Source organism: Parasteatoda tepidariorum, chromosome 5 (genome assembly GCF_982258835.1).
Source record: "Parasteatoda tepidariorum strain Cologne lab strain chromosome 5, Ptep-v5.0, whole genome shotgun sequence".
In the NCBI taxonomy this organism is placed as follows: Eukaryota; Metazoa; Arthropoda; class Arachnida; order Araneae; family Theridiidae; genus Parasteatoda; species Parasteatoda tepidariorum.
The window spans coordinates 75,128,298-75,153,105 of NC_141759.1; the positions used below are offsets into that span (position 1 = coordinate 75,128,298).

At 26.8% G+C, this 24,808-nt stretch overlaps 2 protein-coding genes across 2 annotated transcripts; one reads left to right on the forward strand and one right to left on the reverse strand.

Moving 5' to 3' along the window:
* Positions 1-405: 405 nt before the first annotated feature.
* LOC107455234 (uncharacterized) lies at positions 406-10,402 on the reverse strand. Its single transcript, XM_016072737.4, has 5 exons — positions 10,226-10,402; positions 8,458-8,526; positions 7,637-7,765; positions 2,791-2,854; positions 406-1,257 (listed from the first exon to the last, which is right to left on the reverse strand). Exons 1-5 carry the CDS (start codon positions 10,242-10,244, stop codon positions 975-977), a joined length of 564 nt encoding a protein of 187 aa, XP_015928223.3. The 5' UTR covers positions 10,245-10,402; the 3' UTR covers positions 406-974.
* A 92-nt stretch (positions 10,403-10,494) lies between these two features.
* LOC107455235 (uncharacterized) lies at positions 10,495-22,338 on the forward strand. Its single transcript, XM_071184765.2, has 6 exons — positions 10,495-10,816; positions 12,064-12,208; positions 15,595-15,740; positions 17,268-17,447; positions 19,535-19,739; positions 22,099-22,338. The coding sequence occupies exons 1-5, from the start codon at positions 10,636-10,638 to the stop codon at positions 19,714-19,716; spliced, it is 834 nt and encodes a 277-aa protein (XP_071040866.2). The 5' UTR covers positions 10,495-10,635; the 3' UTR covers positions 19,717-19,739; positions 22,099-22,338.
* The last annotated feature ends 2,470 nt before the right edge of the window (positions 22,339-24,808 follow it).

A 24,808-nucleotide genomic window follows, 5' to 3' on the forward strand; every position in this document is an offset into this window, starting at 1 on the left:
ATTCGCTGACAAATAAAACAAAATCAAGAGCAACTTACAACAATCAATTTCCCTTAAACATATTTTATTGCTTGCCAATGAAAAAACTTCATTAGCCTCAAAAATTGAGGTTTAAAATGTCAACATTTTTTGAGTGCTTAAAGCAGGTACTCATTATCAAACCCACCAACATATGTTGGTTGTCTCAATAATAAGCATCTTTCATTGTCAAGTACATCTTATCACTTCAATTTCCACAGATTTACCAATTGTATTTATTGTATTTTTTAAAGTTGAAACAGTATCAGAAGTCAATATATATATGACTTCCAATACTACTTTCAATAATCAAGAATTAGCATCTATTTCATAAAAAAAAAACACCAAGAAAAACATCATATGTTACCATAAAAGAAAGAAAAGATGTAACAAACATACACTTCGCTCTATTTAGATAAGAGCACAATAAAAACTTAAAAAGGAATATATTTTTTAAAGGTAGGAACATCACACAAGTTATTTATTTTCCCAGTATTTCATGGATTCTAAAGTTGTTGTTTTTTAACTAAAGTTTTTTTCTTAGATTTCTTTTATTTGTATGGTCAAAAGAAAATTCATTAATATAAGAATCAATTTTACCTTAAGATACTTCTTAGATTTCTTTTTCTTGTATCATCAGAAAAAGGAATCATTAACTTCATAATAAAATTTAACAGAAGCTTCTCCTTTGATTTTGTTTTTTGTATTGTCTGAAAGAAGATTCCCGAATTACCTTCTTCCGTTCTCAGAGAGTGTGATTTTAAGATATCCTTGGTTTCAGAATTTTGCTTCTGAACCATCATTACTTTCAGACTCAGATGAATTGCTTTGTAATTTACTTTTATATCCATGCTTATAAATGCTATTTATTATGAAGATTATAAAAAGGATATGATTTATTACAAGTAAAAAATTATACAAATGACATTATTCATCAGGTACTCCACAGTTTCTGATCAGTCTTTTTTACTTTTATGCTTCTTTTTAGACTTCCTTTTCTTGTGCCGACTAAAAGATTCATCGTCATCAGAATCAATAATTGTTTCCCTTTTGTCCATGGAGTGATGCTTTTTGGACTTTCCTTTCTTCAGATTTTGTCTAGCATTGCTGAAATCACTATCACTTTCGGACTCAGGCGAATCGCTTCTATGTTTTCTCTTATGTCCATGCTTATGAGACTCTTTCAGTTTTTCATCACTAGAAGAATCATTTTCAGGTGATTTGTTCGATTTATGAGATCTGAAATGGATCAAGAGAAAATTTTTCGAATCACAATAATAAATTTTAAAAATTCTATCACCTCTAACTGATGACAAAGGAAAAGTTTATTAGAACTGAGAAATTTGGCAACGAAAAATAAAGGGTGTTATGTAATTTCTGATTTTAAAAAATATATATTATGAATCCTTGTTAAAAACTAAGAACAGAAAACATAAAACCCTTGGGTTTATAAACAGTAATTAAGTAAAGACAGAAAATCCGAAAAATCACTATTGAAGGCAGAACCATCAAAATGATTTTGATTGAAGGAACAATTGAATGTCTTTCAATTATCCCTTAGTTTTCGCTGGCAACCAGTTTTGATGACTTTTGTCTTGCCTATACTGTCAATAATTTACCTGGTTTTAATAATGCTTTTTCTTCTCCCTTAAATATTAATTTGCAATGATAGACAAAATTTGACTTGTAAACATTGAACATAATATGTTTTTGAATATAAGTCCATCTCGATATAAGCTGGAGTACTTTCTTTATTTAGAAATTTACTTATTGTCAGACAGATACAGTACAAGAAACATAAATGGAATGAATCTAAAAATACAAAAGATTGAATATCAATTTTCCCAAGTACTCCTATTTTGGCAATAAATGGTTTTCATGATTTTCGTTTCTACTTCTAAGGTAGTTTAAAAATTAAAGTAATTTTTTTATGGTTATTTTTATGTGCTAATTGTTTACAGAATTCTATAATCTCTCGATATATTTCGTATATATGATACTATAAACTCAGGTTTTTCTTTATCCATTGGCAATAATATAGTTATTAATCATTTTGTTAGGTTGTTTTATGTAAGAATTTAAGCAGTGTTGAATAGTTAGTTATACGTTGAGTATTTTTTAGAATAATTTTGTATTTGTATAGAAATAAAAACTTAGTTACAAAGCAATTATTTAGATTTATTTATGATCTTTTCTAAAATAGCTGTAGAAATTTTGAATAAAAACCATGGCATACCAATTATTGGTAGTGACTAATTATGAATAATGTATAGATACATTTCTGTAAGCTAGAAAGAGCTCTGTTAAAGTCAACTTTAATTTCAAGAGGAACTCTCAAAATTTTCAACTTATGTAGAGTAATCGTTGCCTACATAATCCTAGCTAGGCAATACGGCATGGTGCATTTGTAGCAAAGCATAAAAGAAGTTTTAATTACTTTAAAATAAAAAAGGAAACTATAAGTTTGTGCTTTACAAAATTAAATTTCTTTTTCCAATTATCAATAATTTTTCTTCTAGGAACTTAAGTAATACTGTCATAAATTAGACTTACATCTTAATAAAGATCTAAAGAGTTGATACTGTTTGCTTTGTGTTACATTAACTGTTAGTTAAAACTTTAAATAACACCATAAATTTTAAAATGGATAGCTTAGAATTTAATACATGAAATAATATAAAAATGATATTAATATTACATTTCTAATGCTTAAAATATTAATCTTCTTTTTACATACAAACAAAGAGAAAAATATAAGAATAGCCAAATTACTTTTTACTTTTAGAATGTTTCTTTTTTTTCTTTTTCTTCATAGATTCCATTGTCTTTTCTTCTTCTAAAAAAGAAACATGGATGTAAAAGCAATATGTTTTTTTTTGTAATAATCCTAAATAAATTTTCAATGTAACTGACACTAAATTATTAATTGAATATATTAGTTTGGTTTCCTTGATTTAACACAGTTTATGAATTAGTGTATCAATACATAATTTTAGGAATTTTTTCCCAACTGCAGGGGTGAAAGCGAGACGGAAAAGAGGAAAGGCTGGTAGTAAAACCATTTCAGTTATAGCTAGTTTTGGGGAGGAGTTTACTTATTCTTTTTTTAAATTTTTCAACAATATCTACTTTATCTTGGAAAAGAAGCAGTTTTATATATATGCCAGAATTATAAAAGAAATCTTGATAGTTACAGATATTTCATTTTTTTTCGAAAAAAAATGCTGGAATGAAATGTTTTACGTACCAGGTTTTTCTCTTTTCCGTCTTGCTATATAAGGGCTTTCACCCATGCCCAACTGTTTGACAGTCACATAAAAAGAACTATTTGAAAAGTAATTTTACAGATAATGAAATGAAACAGATACATAAAAAGAACAATTAACAGTGTTTTTCAATTTAATTAGTTTAACTGTTTTTAATATAATATTTTTTTATCCAATTGTATTTATTAACATTCAAAACTTTCTGACATGTAAAATTTTTACAAATGAACTTTTTTGAATAATAAATAATCTTTTTTTAAAATTTAAGAGAAAAGGAATGAAAGAATTCAACTCCTGCTTTCTTTCACATTTCAAGCTTTTTTTACACAAATGGTTAAAAATAATAAACACAAAGAAGCGCATCAAAAAATAAATAAATAAAAAGGAGAAAGAGAGAAAGAAAATATTTGAAACTAAAAAAGACAGATTATAATAATCAATACTATAAGAGAATATGGAACTAAAGAGAAAAGAAGGAGCACTCTACATACAAACTTATAGAAATTTTTATCATTATAGCTTTTTAAGAAACATATCAGTATTTGTATATTAGTCACCAAATATTAAATATATAAACGATAAAAAAAAATTGAAAAACAAGAACAAGAAATAACTATAGATGATTCTGAAATTAAATAGAAAACAAGCAGAACTTCATACCCATTGATAGAGAAAAATATTAACTAAATAACAACAATGCCAAGAAATGTTAAACACATGGGTAAAAAAAAGATAGCACAAAAAATTTAGAAAAAGAAAAAAAAAAACTAAAGAGAATAGGGATTTTAACCTGAAAGTGACAGAACACAGTAATTATACAGCACTGTGAAATTACGCCGACACCATAGCCAAAACTTTTGAACATAAGCTAACATAGAAAAAAAAACTAATACTAAACAATTAACAATATTAACAGACTAATAAAAAATACATCACAATTTAATAAAGTTAAGGATTTAAAAAAAAAAAAAAGAGACAATATTTTTATAAAGATTACAAAGCGTTAATAATAGGATAATAATGAAACGTTTTAAACAGATGAAAATATGACACTTTTAAGATCATGAATCATACTAATCAACAACTATAGAAGGTTTTGTAATTATATAGAAAATGAAGACCACATTCTATATAAAGCTATTTTCTTTTACTGAAACTAGTATTGGATATAAAGATGGCACTTTAAAAGTAACAAATTATATTGGTAACTATGCAAGACAATGAAATTAAACAGAAAGTAAAACACATTTCACCCATAAAAATGACTAATTTTTTACTTTTAGTTACTTTTAGTTTTACTTTTAGTTACTTATTAATGACTAGTTTAAGGTTTAGGTTACCTTTTTTTGCACCCTTTGTTTGAAAAATTAAGTATGCTTTCCTAAACATTTATTTCAATTTTTGAACGGTTATATTCATTCATAAATTTTATTAAAAAATATTAAGAATTTAGAGCAAAACTTAAAAATAAGTAGTACATAGTAAATATAATTATTATTTACACTAAAAATTTGAAATTTATGGTCCTCTGAAAAACAGTAACCAAAAAATTATTATTATATTTAAGGCTTGATAAAAATTGTTAATAGCCTAGATTTGATGATCTAAATAGTCTTTAAAATATCTGTATAAATAGCAAAAAATTTTCTTTTCCAAAAGTGTATACATTACAAAAAAAAATTGAGATGCAGTTTTTATTGAAGGAGTAAATAAGCAACAAATGCTAAAATAACAAAAGAGTAAAAAAGGAAGTAAAAAGTATTTTATAGCTACACCATTTTTTCCCCGCACATATAAGCAGAAATACATATACCGCACATATAAAAGAAAAGGATAAAAGCAAAAAATTAGTGAATTAGTAAAATTTAATGAAAAATTTAAAAAGTAAAAAATTACCCAAAATGTATATAAAATGCTTTAAAATAATGAAAACGCTTCCAAAATCATACAAATGTCATAAAATATCCCTAAAGCATGAACATTATAAAAATCTGGGCCTTAATCATAAATAGAAAGAAAAGGATAGAAAAGACAATCAAAGAACATTTCAGATTTTCAACATAAAATGTGTATAAAAGAATAATAGATGATAAAATATTTATTTAATGAGTTGAATATTTAAAAAAATATTTTTGGAAAATTTCCATACAGAGAAAGTTATAACTAAGAAAGTAATAAATTTAAAGTTTTATTCTGTGTACATAGTCAACCAAATAATTATCATCAGATAAGAATCTACCCAAAAATTAAAAACATTAATGTAAATAATGTTTCTTCATGATCTTCTTCAGAAAAATTAAGTCTATAACAGCTAAATAAAATAGGTGGAAAAATTAAATTTCAATAAAATAAAAAATATGCATAGTTACATGGCATATATATAATTTCTAAGGGATTAACTATAAACTATGTAATACAGGGAAAAAAAAGTAAAATAAAAAGGACATATATGTGTACAGTGATATTTATATAGCTTCGGATTGAAAATTGAATAGAGTTACATTCATTATTTTTTAAAATTTATCCAATGATACCCAACTTGATCTTTTATTCCAATACCTTGGGGCAGGGTGGAAGGCAACTTTTAACTCTGAAATAAGAATCCCTATTTCTCATTGTAGATTCAGGTTCTTTAGAAAAAAGTAACCCTATTTGAGATGTAAGTATGCATTTTGGTTCACAAATGATACTGAAATTGAGAAAAATTGAATAGGGCACAAGCTGCTTAAAATGATGTATCTTGAGATCTTTTTAATCAGATTAAGAAGTCAAAATAGACACGTTTAAAAAATTTTGAATAAATTTTTTAGAATTTAAAAAAAAAAATCAAAACATTTTTAGTTTTATTTATTTTATTTTCAATCTAATAGGTCACCAGCTACCCCCATTTTAAACAGCTTGTACTTTTTTTTAATATTCTTCATTACAGTACCATCTGTGAATTAAAATGCATAAACCTGCGACTATTTTTTTTTTTTGAATCTGAATTTGCAATAAAAAAGAAGGGTTGTTTTAAGTTTTCAGAATTGCAGTTGTTGGATGCCAATGATACAGACCACAACTATATCAAAAGTTGCTTAATTTGGGAGGTAAACTGATTTTTTCAATTGACTTGGATTTACAGGAAACTTGAACAATAAATACTCTACAATATATATGCAGTTATGAGGCACTTTAGAAAAGTAAAGATACAATGCCGCATACTCCCTTGAAAATATTTTTATGATTAAAATGTTCATTACAAATTATTTACTGGTACACGTCTAATTTCTTGACCTAGTTGCTGCCATTGTCAGAATATTCGTTAAATATGGGTACAAGGTATTGTATTTCAGAGTTATAGAACTTTGTCGCCTGTTGCCTGAACTACACTTCAGTTTTGACCTCATCATTGTCGGGAAAGTTTTGACCTGCAAAATGCTTTTTCAGGTTAAGGAATAAGTGAAGGCCGCTAGATGCAAAGTACAGTGAGGTGGACGGCAGATGATTTAAAATTTCCCATGTGGAACTTTTGAGCTTTACATAGCTGCCAACATGAATAGGAAAAAATCCAGTAGATTTTACGAAATAATATAAATTTTATGATAATTGCTGCATAATGTACTAAATATTTTTAACATAGGGACTTTTAAAGATTTTTATAGTCATCAAAACAGAAAAACTTCAATATTTTTAAGTTATGATTAACCTTAAAAGAACTTGAAATGTTATGTATCATGTTTACTCATAATTTTGAATAGTAATAGGCATTTAATTCAACAAAGATAGTTAAAATATTTTTAAGGCCTACTGAATAAAAATAAACTGAACAATTTAGAACAAAAAAGTTTTAAACTGATTACTATAATTAAGGCTCACTTCATTGTGTATTAGTACATATTTACATATTCAAGAAAGCAATAATCTGTGTAAAATGCTATTTCAATAAAAAAAAATTTTTTTTTTAGGAAATTTACTCAATTTTAGAATTTTTTTTAGCATGTACAAAACCCAGGAGAAATTTTATTAAACCAGTTAGATTAGGAGAATTGGCAGCTATGGCTTTGGTTTGAAGTGCTGAGAGAGGACTAGCACACAGGATTTGGCAAGGTTGTGAATTGACCCAGACATTATAAAGCAGTGCTCCTCCTATAAGGCTCACCGTAAAAATAACAAATGACCTTGAGGGGAAAATAGCACGTACAAGCCAGCAATCTGTGTTGCCAACCAACTTACAAACACTTTTCTTTTACTGATATTAGCAAAGTATCTTTTCTTTTCAAAAAAGTCTCATATATGTATGCACACACAAAGTAAAAATAAAAGAGAAGCAAAATGATATAGATATATATATTTATAAAAACAATCATTACCCCTAAGCTTGACAAGTGGAGAAACAAATTCTTCTTCACTCTCTGAACTAGTGCTGCTGATATCTAATACAATATCGTGGTTAGGATTAATTTTTAGGAAGTTCCGACACTGATATGTAAAGTGACCAGCTGCAAGTAAATAAGAAGTAAATAACATAAACAAAGCTCCTTCACAAAAGAAAAAAAAAAATTGTTAAAGCTTGATTGTCTTAAACTTAAAGTCAAAGCTAGAATTTATGAAATAAACCTATACTTAAAATATTGAAGAAAAAAATCCATCAAACTTCTTTAAAACAAAAATTGGAATTTTTTTTTCACCGGATGAAAGTGATTAGAATCAAACATAATTCTCAATTTTTGTACATTTTCACAAGCTCAAACAGCATGGAAATAGAGTTGCTTTTTAAATAATGAAAAAATTAGATTACAAATGCTTTTCATTTTTGTAAAACTATGAACTTGGTTCACTGTAAATAATTATGAACTTTATTGATGTAAGAGTTAATATATCAACTAAAATATCTAATAAAAATAATTTAATTTAACAAATAAAATAATTTTATAAGTGATTAGGAATAATTTTTTTCAACTTTCACAAAAAAAACTAATTACAACCAATAATAAATTACATTATTGTATCAAACTCTCATTCATTCCGACAAAAATAAAGCAATTAAAAAATTACTCTAGTGCTTAGAAGTTAGCAATAAAGTTATCAGTTTGATTGTATGATGATTTTATAATAAATTTTAAATAAATAGTTTATAAAAAATTATAACTACAAAGATTCAAAGTTAGAATAAAAAAAAAGCAATACTTACGATAACCACATTTTTTACAAGCAGGTCTAATGTTATCAGATGTTTGATTGGTAAGTCTTGCCATCAAATCTAAAATATTGATTACACGTGTTAACAGTTACAATTAATGTTATTGTTCTCTTTTAATTGCAAATTTATGTATTGAGGCTTAAAAATTTTAACTTTTTTAAAAAAAATTTTCATTTTTTTAGGAGTAAAGTTTAACTAATATTTAAAGTTAACAGTTTAACTAATTTTTAAGTAGTTTTAAAACAATAAAAGTTACTCTAATCTTCATCAAATTTACATTTTAAAGCATAAAAAGTAATAATTAAAAGTAACTGAAAAGAAAAAAGTAAGCATATTTAAAAACATGATAAATTTCTAATTTAATATAAAAATTTTACCCTCAAAATAACAAATTATTAAAATGATTATATATGCATATATTATTAAAAAACTGTAAAATATGTCAGATTGAAAATTGGAGAAATCTTTTTCAAGTCTTAAAGTTTTATAATCTATTCAGCAAAATAATAATGGATTTAAAAAATGTTCAACAACATTTAATCTCTGTACGAAGTGCTCACCAAAAATAGCATGTTCTATCAATCACTATATGTTAGGGGGCACAACCTTTTTGAGTGAAGGGCCACTTGCACAGCATGTAGATTAACGAAGGGCCGCATATTTAGTCACATTATCGGCAAATATGATAATTTTTATATAAACATTAATGTTCTAAGCCAAATATTTTTATCAGTAAGCTTAATAACATATATTTGCAAAAATTTTAATACTTTTAAATATTTGAGTTTATTTAAAACTAAATAAAGTGATTATTTTTTTTTTTTAAAAAAGAACTTTTTTCCATTTTTTATAATAACCAATTTATCAAATATATATATATATACATTGGGAGATATAAACTCTAACCAAAATAAAGCTTACAGAATAAAAGTGCAAAAATTATAAGTACATATTTTAAAATAATATAAAATTGAATTAAATATTTTAATCAAAAAAACTTTATAATGTTTAAACAAACACCAAATTAAAAGAAACTTTTTATTCGAACTTCAGAACTTCTCCGCACATCAACAGTGGGCGGGACGCATGTGCCACAGCGGGCCAAAGGTTATGCCCCCCTACTATATGTCATAATAATCTATACAAGTATTTAGAGAAACAAGCAAAAATTTAAAATGTTATGCATCTGAAAAGGAAAGGATATATACAATAAAGAGATTAGTGGGCCAGAATTTTATACATAAAAAAATAAGAAGAAAAAATAGATTGTGAACTTTTGATCGTGTGTTTTTATTGTGTTACAATCAAAAGAAACCTTTTAAGCTTTCAAACTATTTATTCATGATTTATAAACTTTTCAAGCTAATGAAATAAAATTGAAAATAATCGTCAATCGGATTCGGAAGAATTCCATATCAGGGGTCTTGGCAACTTCTGGGCAATGGTCAGCGAGAAACTAAAAAAAAAAAAAAAACATCACAGAAAAGGACAAACTCGAAAGGTATAACTCATAGCTCAAACATCTGCATATCTTTTTTAAAAACAATTTGCAAACTTAAAATCTATTTAGCACTTTGGCTATTGTAGTTAACGCGACGGATCAGGATATCCCATCTTGTAGCTCTTTTATAGTTTTTTTAAAAAAAAAATTCACAATTTAATTTTTTATGCACGTAACTTAAACACTTATTAAGAGGTGATACAATGAAAGTTCAGTTCGGCTTTAAACAAAGTCATCAATTAAACAGTAAGCGGTTACCTCTTAGATTGCTGTCCATGTTTTTTTATTATCTTTAAAAAAAAATATTTCTACTATATTAACGTGATAAAAGTCTTAAAACGAATAAAATGACGATTTGTTTATTAAGGAATTTCAAACGCTTTTGTTAGCCTACTTTTGTAAAGACAAAGAATAATAAAGGAAACCTAATGAATAAGGCTTATGCTTTAGCTTACAGCTTGCAAAAATTTGGTTTAAAAATGAAGAAGGGGAATCAGGAAGGAAGACCAATCAGTGGGAAGGAAACATTGCGTAATATCTATCATCACGCTGTCAAAGTGTGCTCGCGCTTGCGGCAGTGTTGCTGTTTTGAGACAAAAAAGTGAATACAAGAAAGGGTCTGGGTATTTAATCTAACCGTAATATACGAATTACTACTAGTTTTAAATATGATAACTTTAAGGGCAGGGACATACCTTGCTCCCAGTATTCCTGTGGAATATTTTCAAATGATTCTTCACTATTTGGAAGATAAATTAGGAATTCATTCAACTCTTCTTTATGAATCAAGATGGGAAGGACCTCCTCTTGATAGAGAGGATCCATTTCTTTCAGGATATTTAGATTTAGGTGAGATATAGTAGATCTTCATTTTGAACAACTACTTTATACTAAAATTTTATTATGCATACTGAAATTTTTTCTTGCATTGCTTGATTCTCTTTGCAATACCAAAATGTTTTTTTAACATTTCATATTTTATACAAATTAATATAAACACGAGCAGTTTTTATTATTGTCTTAAGAGTCCTATCATGGAATCATCAATTTATTATTAACATTGCTCTTGTGTTTAATTTTGCATATATGTGTTAAAAAAAAATTATCTAGCTTTTCTTACTTTTGTGTATTTTGTTTGCTGTCCAACTAGGTAAAATAAATTTTTTTTAAAGTGACTGACAAACTAGAAAGATTCCTCAATTTTCCATTGAAAAACAAATCAGTTATCATAAACGCAACAGTTTTTGAAGCATGGAATCTGAAATCTTATGAAACGAGAATTTAAATTTTTTTAAGGGAAAAACTTTTTATTGTGATAACTACAACATTAAAAACATTGGTTCGTGGGTTGTCGTGTCCATGGGCAGTCGACTAAATAGTGTCGTGGGTGGTACGCACAGTCTCAACTATCTGCATGCAATTGTCCACATAGAGGCCCTCTTTGGGACAATCACCAATTTGATATATTGCAGCCATTACGGTAGGGTACATGATCAGGTCCCAGTTTGGTGTTGAGGCAGATTTTACTGTTAGTGTACATTCTGGTTCCATTTTCCTGAATTTTCATCCTCATAAAGTGCCGAATTCTCAGTCTTATTAGAGTTTTTGTAAGTTTTCTGCTGGGGTTGAGTTCACAGATCTGATGTTTAAAAAAATACCCCTATTTTCGACATTTTGAAACTGATTTCATGTCACAAAGCCTTGCAGAATGAAGAAATTCCTCATTTAGATATTTAACATAACATCTATGTTATTACAAGAAGTTCAAGTAATATTACTATTTCTTATAGCTAAGTTGTGTTATACAAGGTTATTCATAATTCCTTAGGGGTTTCGAAGCGTTATAGTAAAAAAAGAGGACGAATATGAGAAGAAGAAACATATGAAATTATTCCGAAACTATTCAAGTTTTACTTACATACATTACAGGTGTTCTATGTGTGAACCCTTGGTCACACGGAATACATCAATGCAATAGTCCAGTTCCTACCTGGAGGGAATTATCAGTAAGCCTGCATCTGCAAACGAACCAAATTTTTTTTAGAGGCGAAAAAATGCTTTGCTGTTATTGATTTTTTAATTTCATTTTCATTTAGCTTGGATGACTAATACTGTATATAGCAAACTACTTACAAATTCAAGTCCTGTAGAACTTCTTCCTGTGGCTCCATTACATAGACATGCTCATAATGGTCTGAATTCTGCTTTATATGTCGATGTTATAATGCATAAAGACTTGAGGTAAATATTTAATTAACAAAATTCTAGTTATTTTTCAAATTATTTAATATTATTTGTGCTGATTAAATGCATAAAATTGTATTTGTCATTATAATTATTTTGTTTTTACACTTATTATTGAAACTATAAATTTTGAAGAGTTCTATTTATGTTCATTTGATAACAATATTGTTTATTTGATCTTTATTTTTGATATTGTTTATTTTATTGATAAATATTGTTTATTTGATCTTTATTTTTTGATATGATAATTGGTGCATTGAAAATTATATTTTTAGGTTTAGAATGTGAGTTGTAAGCACTTTGTTTCTGAAGTTTATTTCGATATTCATATTGTTTATGTTTGTATTATGAGTTTAATGGTTGGTTTGCTGATAAAAAAACCTGCAACTTTTATTTTAAAATTTTTTTTCTTTCTCCCTCACCTATTTAAAATGCATTTAACTTATTAAAAGTTTCTATAGGTACATGGAAATCTAAATGCTTTTATGTGACTATTCAAGCAAATAAATTAAAGAAATGAATTTATAGTATTGTTTAACTATCTGCTTATCTAATAATTCAATTGTATAATTAAATTTTATATACAAATTAATTCCATCAGCTTAACAGTTATAAAGAAATTTACAATATTATGTTTTGCATTAAGATTAAGTATGACAGTATTTGAATGAAATAGTTTAGAGGAATAAATGTTATAAGATCAGGATGCTCAATGTACTCTTAGTTTCAATTTTCATTTTTTCAGCATTTAAATTGTTGTTTTTTTCTTTCTTTAAACAAAACAATATACCCCCACCATTGATATACGATTTCTAATTTACCACATTTTGTATTTTAGCAGTTAAGATATTGATAAACTGCTCATTCATTATTCATCTATTGAATTTTTATTTACTTGCAATTAAAAATTAACCTAAAACAAATGTGTTTTAAATTTTCATGATCCTTGAATCTCGGGAGTTTTATTTATAACATTAGTTTTTCTTCTTATTTTTGACCGCTTCTATTTCTTTAAAATGGAGTGTCTATTACACTGATAAGTTGGTTCTATAAAATTCATATTGCTATATGTTGCATCAAATTTTGACCAATAGCAAGGTGATTTGTTCACAATACTTTTTCTAATTTAGTTTTTAGTTCTGATAATCATGGCAGTTACAATTGCTATGGAATTATGTTTTTACTTATGAGGAATTAGAAAGATTTGTTTCTGAATTTACATATCCTACATTGATGTTTTTCTTCTTCTTCTTTTTTAAAGATTAAGGGTTAGCGTTCTCTATATATTTGCTCAGTTTACCATACACAAATGTTTTTTTATGGTAAAGGTTGCCTGGATAGTTTGGAGCAGTTGAATGACACTATTGCTATTGCACCCATCCCAGAAATTGCTATTGTGCCAACCCAAAAATAAATGTACCTTTACTGAACGGAACTGCTGCTCAAATTAGTTCCTGTAAAAAGAGACAATATTCTCAAAAGGTGGTAAATTATTGGGAGAGATATTTTACCTAAGAGTTTTGCTATCGCCACTGTCTCTTAAAAAAACTAAAGTAATCAACATTTTAGAACAAAGCTCTTCCTATAACACTATATTTAAAAACATTAAAACTTATATATTTAATAAAAAAATTTTTTCCTCATTGTTGATTATTAAATAGGGAAGGTTTTTTCTAATTAAATTAAGGTCGAAGATAATACAGACTAAAACAAATCTATATTATAACCCATTTATTTTATTTGTAATAGGATAAAAAATAAATTCTTCATATTTAATCATTGCACTCTGTGTACATTTGCAACAGAAAAGAGAGTTGTTTCCTATCAACTGCCATGCAGACTGAGAAAGTATCAGCAATTCAAATTGCAGTGGAATGGAAGATAAAAAGTTGAATTTTACCTAAAGGTGGTTGCTTGCATTATTTAAATTTTTGCATGTATAGTTGCATGTAAAAACCTTTTCAAACAAATGCTCAAAATTGAATGTTGTTTAAATTTTAAGTTCTCTAATGTATTAATGACGTAAGTTCCTAATATGCCTAAGTAACCCAATGTAAAAATGACTATTAGTTTATGGCGAAAAAGAAAATAACAATTCCACCCTTGAGAACTATAGAGTAACAGGGGGACACATTCATTTGACCTTAATTTCATGTTCATACAAGTAATTTCTATCATGTTTTAAAACTAGTACACCTGTAACTTACTACCAAAACTTAGACATGATAAAAAACAATGTATTCATTAGCTTTTAAGGCACTTAAAATGAATAAAACTGGATTTGGATCACTTTTTAAATAAGATCTTCATATAAAGTAATATACTTATAATTATTTTGTTTAATTAAGAAGTTTTAATTAATGTTTTATGTTGTTTCATTTCTCTATAGTTCATTGCATTTCTTTTCTTTTTATTTTTTGTATTGCTGTGATTTGCAGAATAAACAAAACTTAGCTATTTTATTCTAATTATATTACATGTTAGTGTTTATCACACCAGTCTCATTAGCCTTGCTTCATAATATCCATAAGTTATGAAGATTTTTAAGATTCAATTAGGAGGTGATAATTGCTTAAGGAACAAATAAAACCACATATTAGTTCTAAATTGAAGTAATGTTATTCAATTTACAGTATTTGCATCACCATTTTAAGAATAATTTTGATTGATTATCCCTCAGGTTAAGATACTTTAAATGAAACTCTTTTGTGCATATGATTTTCAATATTTCATCTTTTGAATGCAAAACTGAAATAAAAGGGAAAATTGCTGTTTTATGTATCAACTTCTTAGAATTATATTTTATACTCTTAAAAAATATATAGATATAATTCTCATTTTCTATTCTGAGTAAAAAATAATTTGTCTTAATAAAATTTAATTTCTTATAAATCTTTTGAAAAATATGAAATAATTCATATCTAAAGATGCATGTAATTTTAATATTCCCTCATTGCTAAGTAGTTGTTTGTAGGTTTCAACTAATTTTTTTATAATTACTTTTTTATTAGTGTTAATTTCCCGTTTTTTATTACTATGAACTTCTTAAGAAACATTATTATTAAGTAACTTATTATCCTTTATATCATTATAAAATAATTAGTAACAATTTATTACTTATTTGGTAGCATTATGGTCTTTTAGATGTTAAATTTACATGTCTTTCAAACTATTTATTTGGTTAATTTGTATTTCATGGAATCATAGTGAAGAGGGAAACAGGATTTAATCTATTTAAGGTTAACTTATTAAATTTTTTTAAATTAAATTTATCTTATTATTTGATTTATTTTATCACTGACAGTATTATGCTCATGAAGTTGTTTAATTTACTTTATCTTCAAACCAGTTGTCTCTTTAATTTATATTTCATTGAATTTTAGTGAAAAAGTAAAGGATTTTATTGATCTCCGTGGTTGCAAATGGGCTTACAGTAATAATGAATCTCTGAGTGGTCATACTATTACTCTTTCAAACTTAAAGGAGCTTGGTGAAAATGCTTCCTTTTTTGGAAACATTTTATGTTCAGGTATTTTTATTATTGTTTCTAAAATAATTATTTAATATTTTAAGTTTATTGATTAAATTATTTCTGTGGTATAGCTGGAGGTAATTTACATTTATTTTTACATTGATATTCCTGTTGATGTTTTGATATTTATATTCATGTTTTTATCTGTATATAGTTTGTATATATATATAGTTTGATTCATTTATGTATGCACCTGTTCAGGGCAAGATTTTGTCAACTTGCAAGTAGCAAATTGCTATTTAAAAAGACCAAATGCTAGTTACAGAAAAACACTGTAGCAAAAATTGCTGGTAACATCTAACAGTTTATATTTTCAATAGTTTTTCATGTGATTTTTCAAATTATGATATTTATTATGACGCATGGAGTTAAAATTAGTTATCACTTCTTGATGCCCTCGATTAACGACGATTCCATTGTTAATCCTCATCTTTTTCCTATAATTTTTTCAATAGTTATTTATCGTTTTTTTGACGATCTCTACATGATTTTTTAAACTTGGTATTTTTAATACGATAATATTGCGACACTCGAAGTTTAAATTTGAGTGATCAATTCTTAATAACTATGATTCTCTGCTCTCCCATCATTAATTCACGTTGTTTCAAAGTCGTTTTCTTTGTTGTTATTTTAGTGGTTATTTTATTATTATAATGGAGCAGTTATTTCTTGGCAGTTTATTTTCATTTTTACGTAGCCATCCACATTCGGATATTTTTATACAATGTTATTACGACATGAGATTTACAAATTTTAGTATTAATTTTTTGACGATGGTTCCATCTCAAACCCACCTTGTTTGTCAAAATTAAGTACTTTTTGATCAAAGTGGTCTAAAAATATCAAAAGTTGGTGTATGAAATTTCTATTATCATTTTTATTAAAAAATCTTCAAAGCATTATAATAGCAGTACTCTCTTTTTCATTTTAAGAACGCATTTTTCTGTTTTTTTATTTTTGACATTGTTTTAGTTTTTTTATTTTTTCTATTTTTTGAAATACACTTGCTTTTCAACTTAGCAGATTAAAATTTTTTGGTTTTATGAGGCTGAAAACTCGACAATTTTTTTAGAAATAATTGTCTGGAAAAAAATTGAAATCTGTATTTTAATTGTTAGTTTTCATAAAAAAAAATATTTAAAAACACTTTGGAAGTTCAGTTAGTAAATTTCGAGTAAATATTTTGATGCAATATTTAACATATAATTAAGTACCAAAATGCAAGGAACTAAGCTTTGTTTCCTGTATTTCTATATTGCCATATTTTTCTATATTGAGGCATATATTTTTAATAAGTTGAGTTTGCTTGCACTAAACAATAACGAAATAAATAAATTAGCTCAGTTTTCAGTGTTACTAAGAATTAGTTAGCTTTTGATATGGGTTTTTAACAGGTTTATAAAAAAAAAGATATTGTTGATAATTTGTAGATAATATATAAGGAAAGTAATTAAAAAAGTTTAATTAATAGCATAATCCTCAAATAGGAAAATTTTATAATTTGTGCATTTATTATTGTATTAGGTTCCCACCTGAATTCTATTAAAATGGTAACAATGAAAAAAGTGGATGCTGCTGCAGTTGATGCAAATTGTCTTGCTTACTTTTTGGACAGTAATCCTCACTTGGCCAAAGAAGTTGTTGTTCTTACAACGTGGGGTCCATTGCCTCCATACCCTCTTGTGGTAAACTCTAAGTTAGATAGTATGTATACTATTTTTTAAATTTTTTTTTAATTTTTGTTTTACTTTGCTGGTAATAATTTTGCTATGTATTAACTTAAAATGTATGCTGGAAAATACTCATATTTCATGATACTGGGTTGGTCTAAACCAATGTTCCCCTGTGTTTGTGGATCAAATGGTATCGGGCTGCACATTGCATTGAAACTGAATTTAAATTCCTAGGTTTATACTCCAAATTAAAATATCTGTGTTCCATTAAAGTTTTATTTATTTAAAAAAAGGGCCCCCCGAAGGTAGTGACATAATTTTTTTAATGTTTGTAATGTATCATTGTCTCCGATTACCCCCAGATAGAACCGTCTCATTGCAAAGAAACAAGCTCATGGTTCTCATAAATTTAACATTCTAGTAAGTTAAAATGTTAAATCACTTAATGTTTATTTTTTGGTGTAACTGTGTTTTATTTTGAAGGCATGTTTAAATACAATTAAATTAAAATTAATAAATCAAAATTATTTAAAATATAAGCAATCAATGTCCCTCCCCCCAGAGGGCCGCGGTAAAATTCTCAAACGTTGACAGGTTCGCGGTGATAAAAAGGTTGGGGAACACTGGTCTAAATGATTCATCCAGTTTCAAAGTATTGTATTTTTACAAGTATATAGTTTACAATGATGGGTGGGTACAAGAGAAGTTTCATATGTTTCTGATATTTACTAAAAATGTGGTCTTACGTTGGTCTAAAATGGTCAAAATACATTAGTCAAAAGTTGATCTAAAATAGTATACTAGTTCCATCCATATATTCAATAGCATATCGCTATCAATGTCCATCACTGAAGCAGTTATGTGTGCCTGTTGTGGCATAGGAGTACAGTGTGCAAAAAAAAAGAGGACAACCTTGAATAACTTTTGATCTAATGATTGGATCTTGACACATTAGGACTCAATCTTAATAGTTCAAGAGGGTTACCTCACATCTGCTAGTTAATAAGTGCAGACAATATTTTAAGATACAAATTTAAACACAAAAACATAGTTTTTCTGAAGGAATGCCGATGGATTCTGATTTCTGACTTCTAAAATAGTTGCAATTTGGGAAATATGGTCCTAATAATTTGGTCAAGTTAGCCATCCAAGTTTGGACCACTTAATGTAATTTTACTTTTTGCTTATTTCGCCTTATCCCAAGAACTTTTAGGCAAAGTGAAATTTTCTACACAATTTCAAAATTCATCCAAAGATAATTCAAGGCAAAAAAAAAATTTGTAAGTATTTATTATTTTGTTTAATAATAGTTAAACAAATTTTGAATTGTAAGGGATGTATTTTTTTACATCATTTTAAAGTAATTTTACATTGCAAAATGCAAAATTTGAGAAAAATCAATCAAATAGCTTCTGAGAGATCAAATTTTAAAATACTTTTTTGAAATTTGGTTTTGTAAACATGCAAATTTTTTAATAATACATCTAGACAATTTTATCTTTATCTTGTAAATCTTCAGACAATTTTTGTTGGCTGAAGGTTAATGGCTCTTAGGTAAGTTAGACGCAAAGTTTATTTTTTCAAAGGCATTTTTTAAAAGAAAATTGTATTTTTTTATTTTTCACACGGCAAATTAATGATACATAAACACATGATGTTCTGTAATGATAGCCTTTTATATTTACTTTTAGAGTCGTTATCAAAATGAGGAGAGAAAAGCACTCACATTGGAAATTATAAATTAGTTTTTAAGGGAGAAAAAAAAAACATTATTAAAATCTGTCTAATCAGTCTTGAATAATGTGAGTGTGCAAAGCATCAAAGCCTTTTTGATTGCTGGAAGAAACAGAAAGGAGTTGAAAGAAGTTTATTGAAAACTTTTTCAATTTTCGACCAGCAATCAAACAAGATTTTAAGTTTTGTATGCTAAATCTTTTCAATGCAATTAGTCAGATTTTTATAGCGTTATTGTTTTTTCCTTGTTTAACTTTACTTATAGGACCACTGATGTGTATGCTTTTTTGTTTTCTGTTTGGCAAGGCTAATAAAATATTAATCAGAATTTCTGATGTTTTAAAATTTTTTGACTAATTAATCCTTTTTTTTTTAATCTTGCAGATTCAGTAAAAAATGATATAGTAAAATCTCTAACGCACATGCACAATGATGCTGAAGGCAGACGCAAATTACAAGAGTTTCAAATTCAAAAATTTGTTCCTGTTAGTTCAAAAGATTTTGATAAAGAATTACTTATTAAAGATAACACAAAGGGACTCAGTTTTGGTACAGCGTATTACTAGGAATGTTTTGTACTTATGCAATGGTAAGTTATTTTAATTTCACTACATCACTTAGCATTTTATAGTCTTTTCAACAGCATACTTATGTCCTGGTGTCAGCTCTGTTTCATTTTAGACTTCCATGTGGAAATATCCGGGCATATTCTATGTTTAAATAAAATTCCCCTCTTTCTGTTATTATAGGTTAATGAGATTTAACGAAATGTTTAATTTTTGTCATTAATGCAAAACTATATTTATTTATGACTGATAGCTATAAATAGGTTATTAGTCTGTAGGTGTCAGGAGCAAAACCCAGTTATTAAGCTATTGGTCGGTAAAGTTTAAAATATGGTTTTGTTAGGCTATTAAGGATGTACAGGGCGCCAAAAAATGGACTACCCTGAATAACTTTTGACCTAATGGTCGGATCTTCACTATCTAAGCCTCAATGGTTCAAGGGAGTTATCTCAAATTAGTTCCGACGATATTTTAAGCTATGAAATCAGACAAGCAAAAGAACTTTTTCTGAATAAACACACTTTTTTTGAGGAATTCGGATTTCTGACCCCCAAAATATAAGGATATTAATATAAATTTCTTTGTTTAATTTTGCCTGTACTTAAAACCTTCACTGCCTGATTCACAGATACATATAGTGGTAAAAATCATTGTTAATCAAGTTTATTAATTAAAAAAAAATAGTAAGCCTTAAAATTTACCACATTAAGGAAATTATTAAAGAAAATCTACAGCTTTACTGGGAAAAGTTTGCAGAGATGGCAATAAAATAAAACATACACTTTAATTTCAAACTGTCTGTTAAATAAATTTCTTTTCAAAATATTTAGTTGCTTATCCTTTGTCCTAACAGTACATGAACATATGTGTTTTAATATTTAACATAAATTAAATTAACTATTTTTTATCATGATATTTTTTAATTTTCTCATGTTTTACTTACCACTTTTATTTAAATTGTAAAAAGATAGATTTAAGTTTTTCCAAATAGAATAAATAATTATTTTTGTGTATCCTATGTTTTTTAAAAATATTTTTTACTTACCCCTTGGCTCTACATTACTTGAAGGACCTTGGTCTATTTTATCCAGCAGCTGGTCCACTTTTTCCTATCCTTGGCCTTTATTTTTCGACTTTGATCTTTTTTAAAATTTCTCTCATCTTATCAAGCTTTCTTTTTCGGGGATGCTGAACTTTTCTCTTTGTCCCTACTCTTCTTCTATTTATTTTCTTTATTGCTCTTTTATCACTCATTCACTCCAGATGTCTCAGCTTTTGTATTATTTTTGTTTTTATAATATGTATTTTATCTTTTTATAGAGCCTACTTAACTCTAAATTACTCTTAATATTTTTTAAATATTAGAGTTTGCTCAAAATCTTTATTTGTATAAATAAGTTTTATGTTCCAAATAAATATATTAATCAGCAGCTCTATCTGATTCTTCCTAAATGTCCTATTTTACTAGTGATTAATGAAAGTTTATCTTTTTTTACACTGTGATTATCGTACTTTTATTATTGTATATTTTGACTATCAGATATATATTTTGTTATATATTTTGTTTTATATTATTGTTATATATTATTGTTATATATGTTTATATATTTTGATTATTCTATAATTATATTTGTTATAACTAAGAAAGGTAGCATTTTTAATGACAAGTTGAGTACACCTAAAAATAATAAAATTTTTATTTTAATATTAATACAATTTAAATTTTTATTTTATTGTTAATAAAATTTTTATTTTTTAAATTATTTAATCTAGCAATAATACAATTTTAATGTCTGAATAATATAAATCTCATTTGTTAAAATACAGTTATTTTCAGATCCTAAAATTTTATAATTTGATGCTTTTAAATTTCTGAGCATATTTATTACATATTCAATTATTTTCAGACATTTTATGAAATAAATAATTTCAAATTTCTGCTTATTTTTTGTTGTTACATTATTACTTCAAAGAAACCTATTGTCCTTTTTTTAAAAAAAAAGAATTTATTCTTCATTTATGTTATATTGGTTTGCAAAATGTTGAATAAGCAAATTATAGTTAAAGAATTTTTATGGATAAAATATAATGTATATATCTCATCAATCATCAAAAATCTGTAGAGTACTTGAATTGAATGTTTCTCTATGAAGGAATTAATTTCATTTGTTAAGTTAAGATACAATTATTTTTAGACCCTAACAGATGTTATAGTTAGATGTTTTCAAATTTCTGAATTTTTTTTTTAACCATATCAAATATTAATGAATTTTTATTTTCCTCTACTTTAAACCATAGTAAAATTTAACTAATAATTCCTTCCTTCAATAATTCACTATTTTTAAAAAATTATATTATTATATTTCTTATTTTTCCCTTTAGGTGAAAAAATTAACTGCCCGGTCAGAGTTTTGCTGTTTTTGAGAGATTGCCTTGTGGAAAAATCTTGCACATTGAATATATATTTTTTAAAAAATGTTTGTATTTGCAATTTATTTTTATAATTTTGCTTAAATATTGCTGTCACGTTATCTTTTTTTAAATATATATTTTTTAATCTTGCAAGCTTTTCTAATATTTGTTAATCATTATTAAAATAAAATACAAATTAAATAATATGTATATTTGTTTATAATTATTCTTTCATGTCATGCTTTCAGTTAAATTTTAATCTGGGTCATTTTTTGTACACATTTTTACAAAATTGAAATAACATCAGTGTAGAGCCTGATTTTTATTAAACTGATGTCTGATTAAATTAACTGACGATTTTGCGTATTAAACTGATTTTTCAATATAGTATTCGGTGAAAAAAGTAGTGTTTTAAGTTTAAAGCAAACCTGCAAATTCTCCGGTTTTAGGACTGAGTCTAAGGCACCGCAAGGGTGAAAGTATGTCTTAGCTCAGAACCCCATGGATAGATGGCACCACCACACATTCATGAGGCCACTTCCTAAATTTAAACACAGATCTGAAGGGGAAGGAGATTTTCTATAGGTCTCACTACCCATTGATCTGCTCAGCAACCTTCTATAGGACTTTCGATTCTACAGATTTTATGAGCAGAGATATTCCATGTACTCACGAAGACAAGAATTGAATTCTGACCGTACTGGGCTACCATGGCACAGAAATTACTTATTAGATAAAAAGAAATCTATTTGAAAAATTTTCATGCAACATTGACAGAAATAACTCAAAAAGCCATTTATCTTTTAATTTTTTAAATATTATTTTTTTTTTAAATCAATGTAAAAATTTTTCAAAATAAATATAGAAAAAAATTATGCGACAAAGAGTTTCAATTATGTGACTAAATGTTCTTTCACAGGTCACATCTCTGTGAGGAATGATTAATACTGCCAGCTCTAATTTAACCACCATACTGTAGGTATTACTTTTTCTGTATTGACTTTACATCTTTTTGCATCGATTCTATCAACAACAACAAAAAGCTTCTGTACTGAAATATCTTTATAATATAAAGCACAAAACTGAGCATCTAGAATATCAAAAAGTGAACTTTGTCCTCTTTTTTTTAAAAACGTATAAAAACGATAAAATTAAAAAAAAAAATAGTGCTAGAAAAAGAAACAATTGAAACATACGTTTTGTTAATACAGTGCTTTGTATATGTTTAGTTAAAAGCATTATTTGACTTTTCTGTTTTTGGTCTATCAGGCATTTTTATGTATTACGAAGGTTCTAAAAAGGAATTAATTATAAGATAAATACACTTGGGCTAAAAAACTGCTGATATAGAAAAGTTTAAGAAAGTATGCAAACTCTGCACTTAACCTCAGATCCATACACTTCTTAAGAAAAAGGCCTGAGTTTGGACACTTAAGAGAATCTTCCTGACTTAATTCGTAACATCTAATGGTTGGAATGCTGGGCTTGTCCAAGTATTTTTAGAAACAACAGACAGTAGTTTCTGTGATGAGATGAATCAAACAGAAGAGTAATTTCCTAAAACAAATTTTAAGCACTTAAAATTAAATATATAGTCAAATGTTACTTTACTTAAACTTTAATATTTTTTATTTCCAATCTTTGTATTGCTTTACTAAAATTAAATATTTTTTTAGTTTAGTATAGTTTTATTTGAACTATTTTTATTCTTCCTAAGCAAGGCATATAGTCTCAAAACCAGCTTAACTTGTTTACAGAAAAAGAAAATCCTTTCATCCAGGCCCGGAAGAATGAGGAACCATTATCAAAAATACTTGGTCCTATTGTTACTTAAATTTTTTTAATAGAATCAACTGGTTTTTCTCCGAATTGATTTCTAATCATAATTTGGGTGGAAAAAAATCAATATTACTTGCTACATAAAATCAATATTACTATGGACATATTGCCCCAAAAATTTTTTTTTGACAACACGTTAAATTGAAGATATCTTATGTTATAATATTTTTAAATCTATTTTTTTCGTCTGCGAAATTATGTTATCATCCATAATTTAAAACAAATGTTTCATGAAGTGTTTTTTAAATATGCAAATCTCAACGATAGTTAATCTCAGTTAATGCTAGTGCTATGATTTTTTTTCACTGTATTTGAGCAAGGAGATACATTTTTAAAGGGACAGAAAAATTAGAGAGCCAAGTGGGTGAAGTTTCTGAAATTTTAGTGTTAGGTTTTAACATTATATGTTGAGTCTAAGAGAGAAAAAATTGTTAAAAATTGTTATTAATTGTTATGTTATTGATATCATACCTTTATTTCATGTCCGCTAAATTTGCATTAACAAAATCTATATATCCCTCATACTACTTTTCACATGATAGCGTTTACACTCGTTTCATTACAATTTACTTCCAAAGGACAGGTCTTGTAAGGTTATTTTACGACTGTTTCAATATAAGTGCACGTGAGAGGCTCTTCCTCTCTGATTGTCATTATTACCTTCATCCACCTTGCACTGTGAAATTAAATCAATGTTGTGTAGGTCTCCCAGTGAACTGTTCATAAAGAACGGTTCCCAGTAGAACACCGAAGTCAAGCATCACTGGCTGCGGTCAGTAAGTGGATGGGTGACCACTTTGAACGGCCTACGTAGGGACCAATCTTTTTCCAGGGATTAACA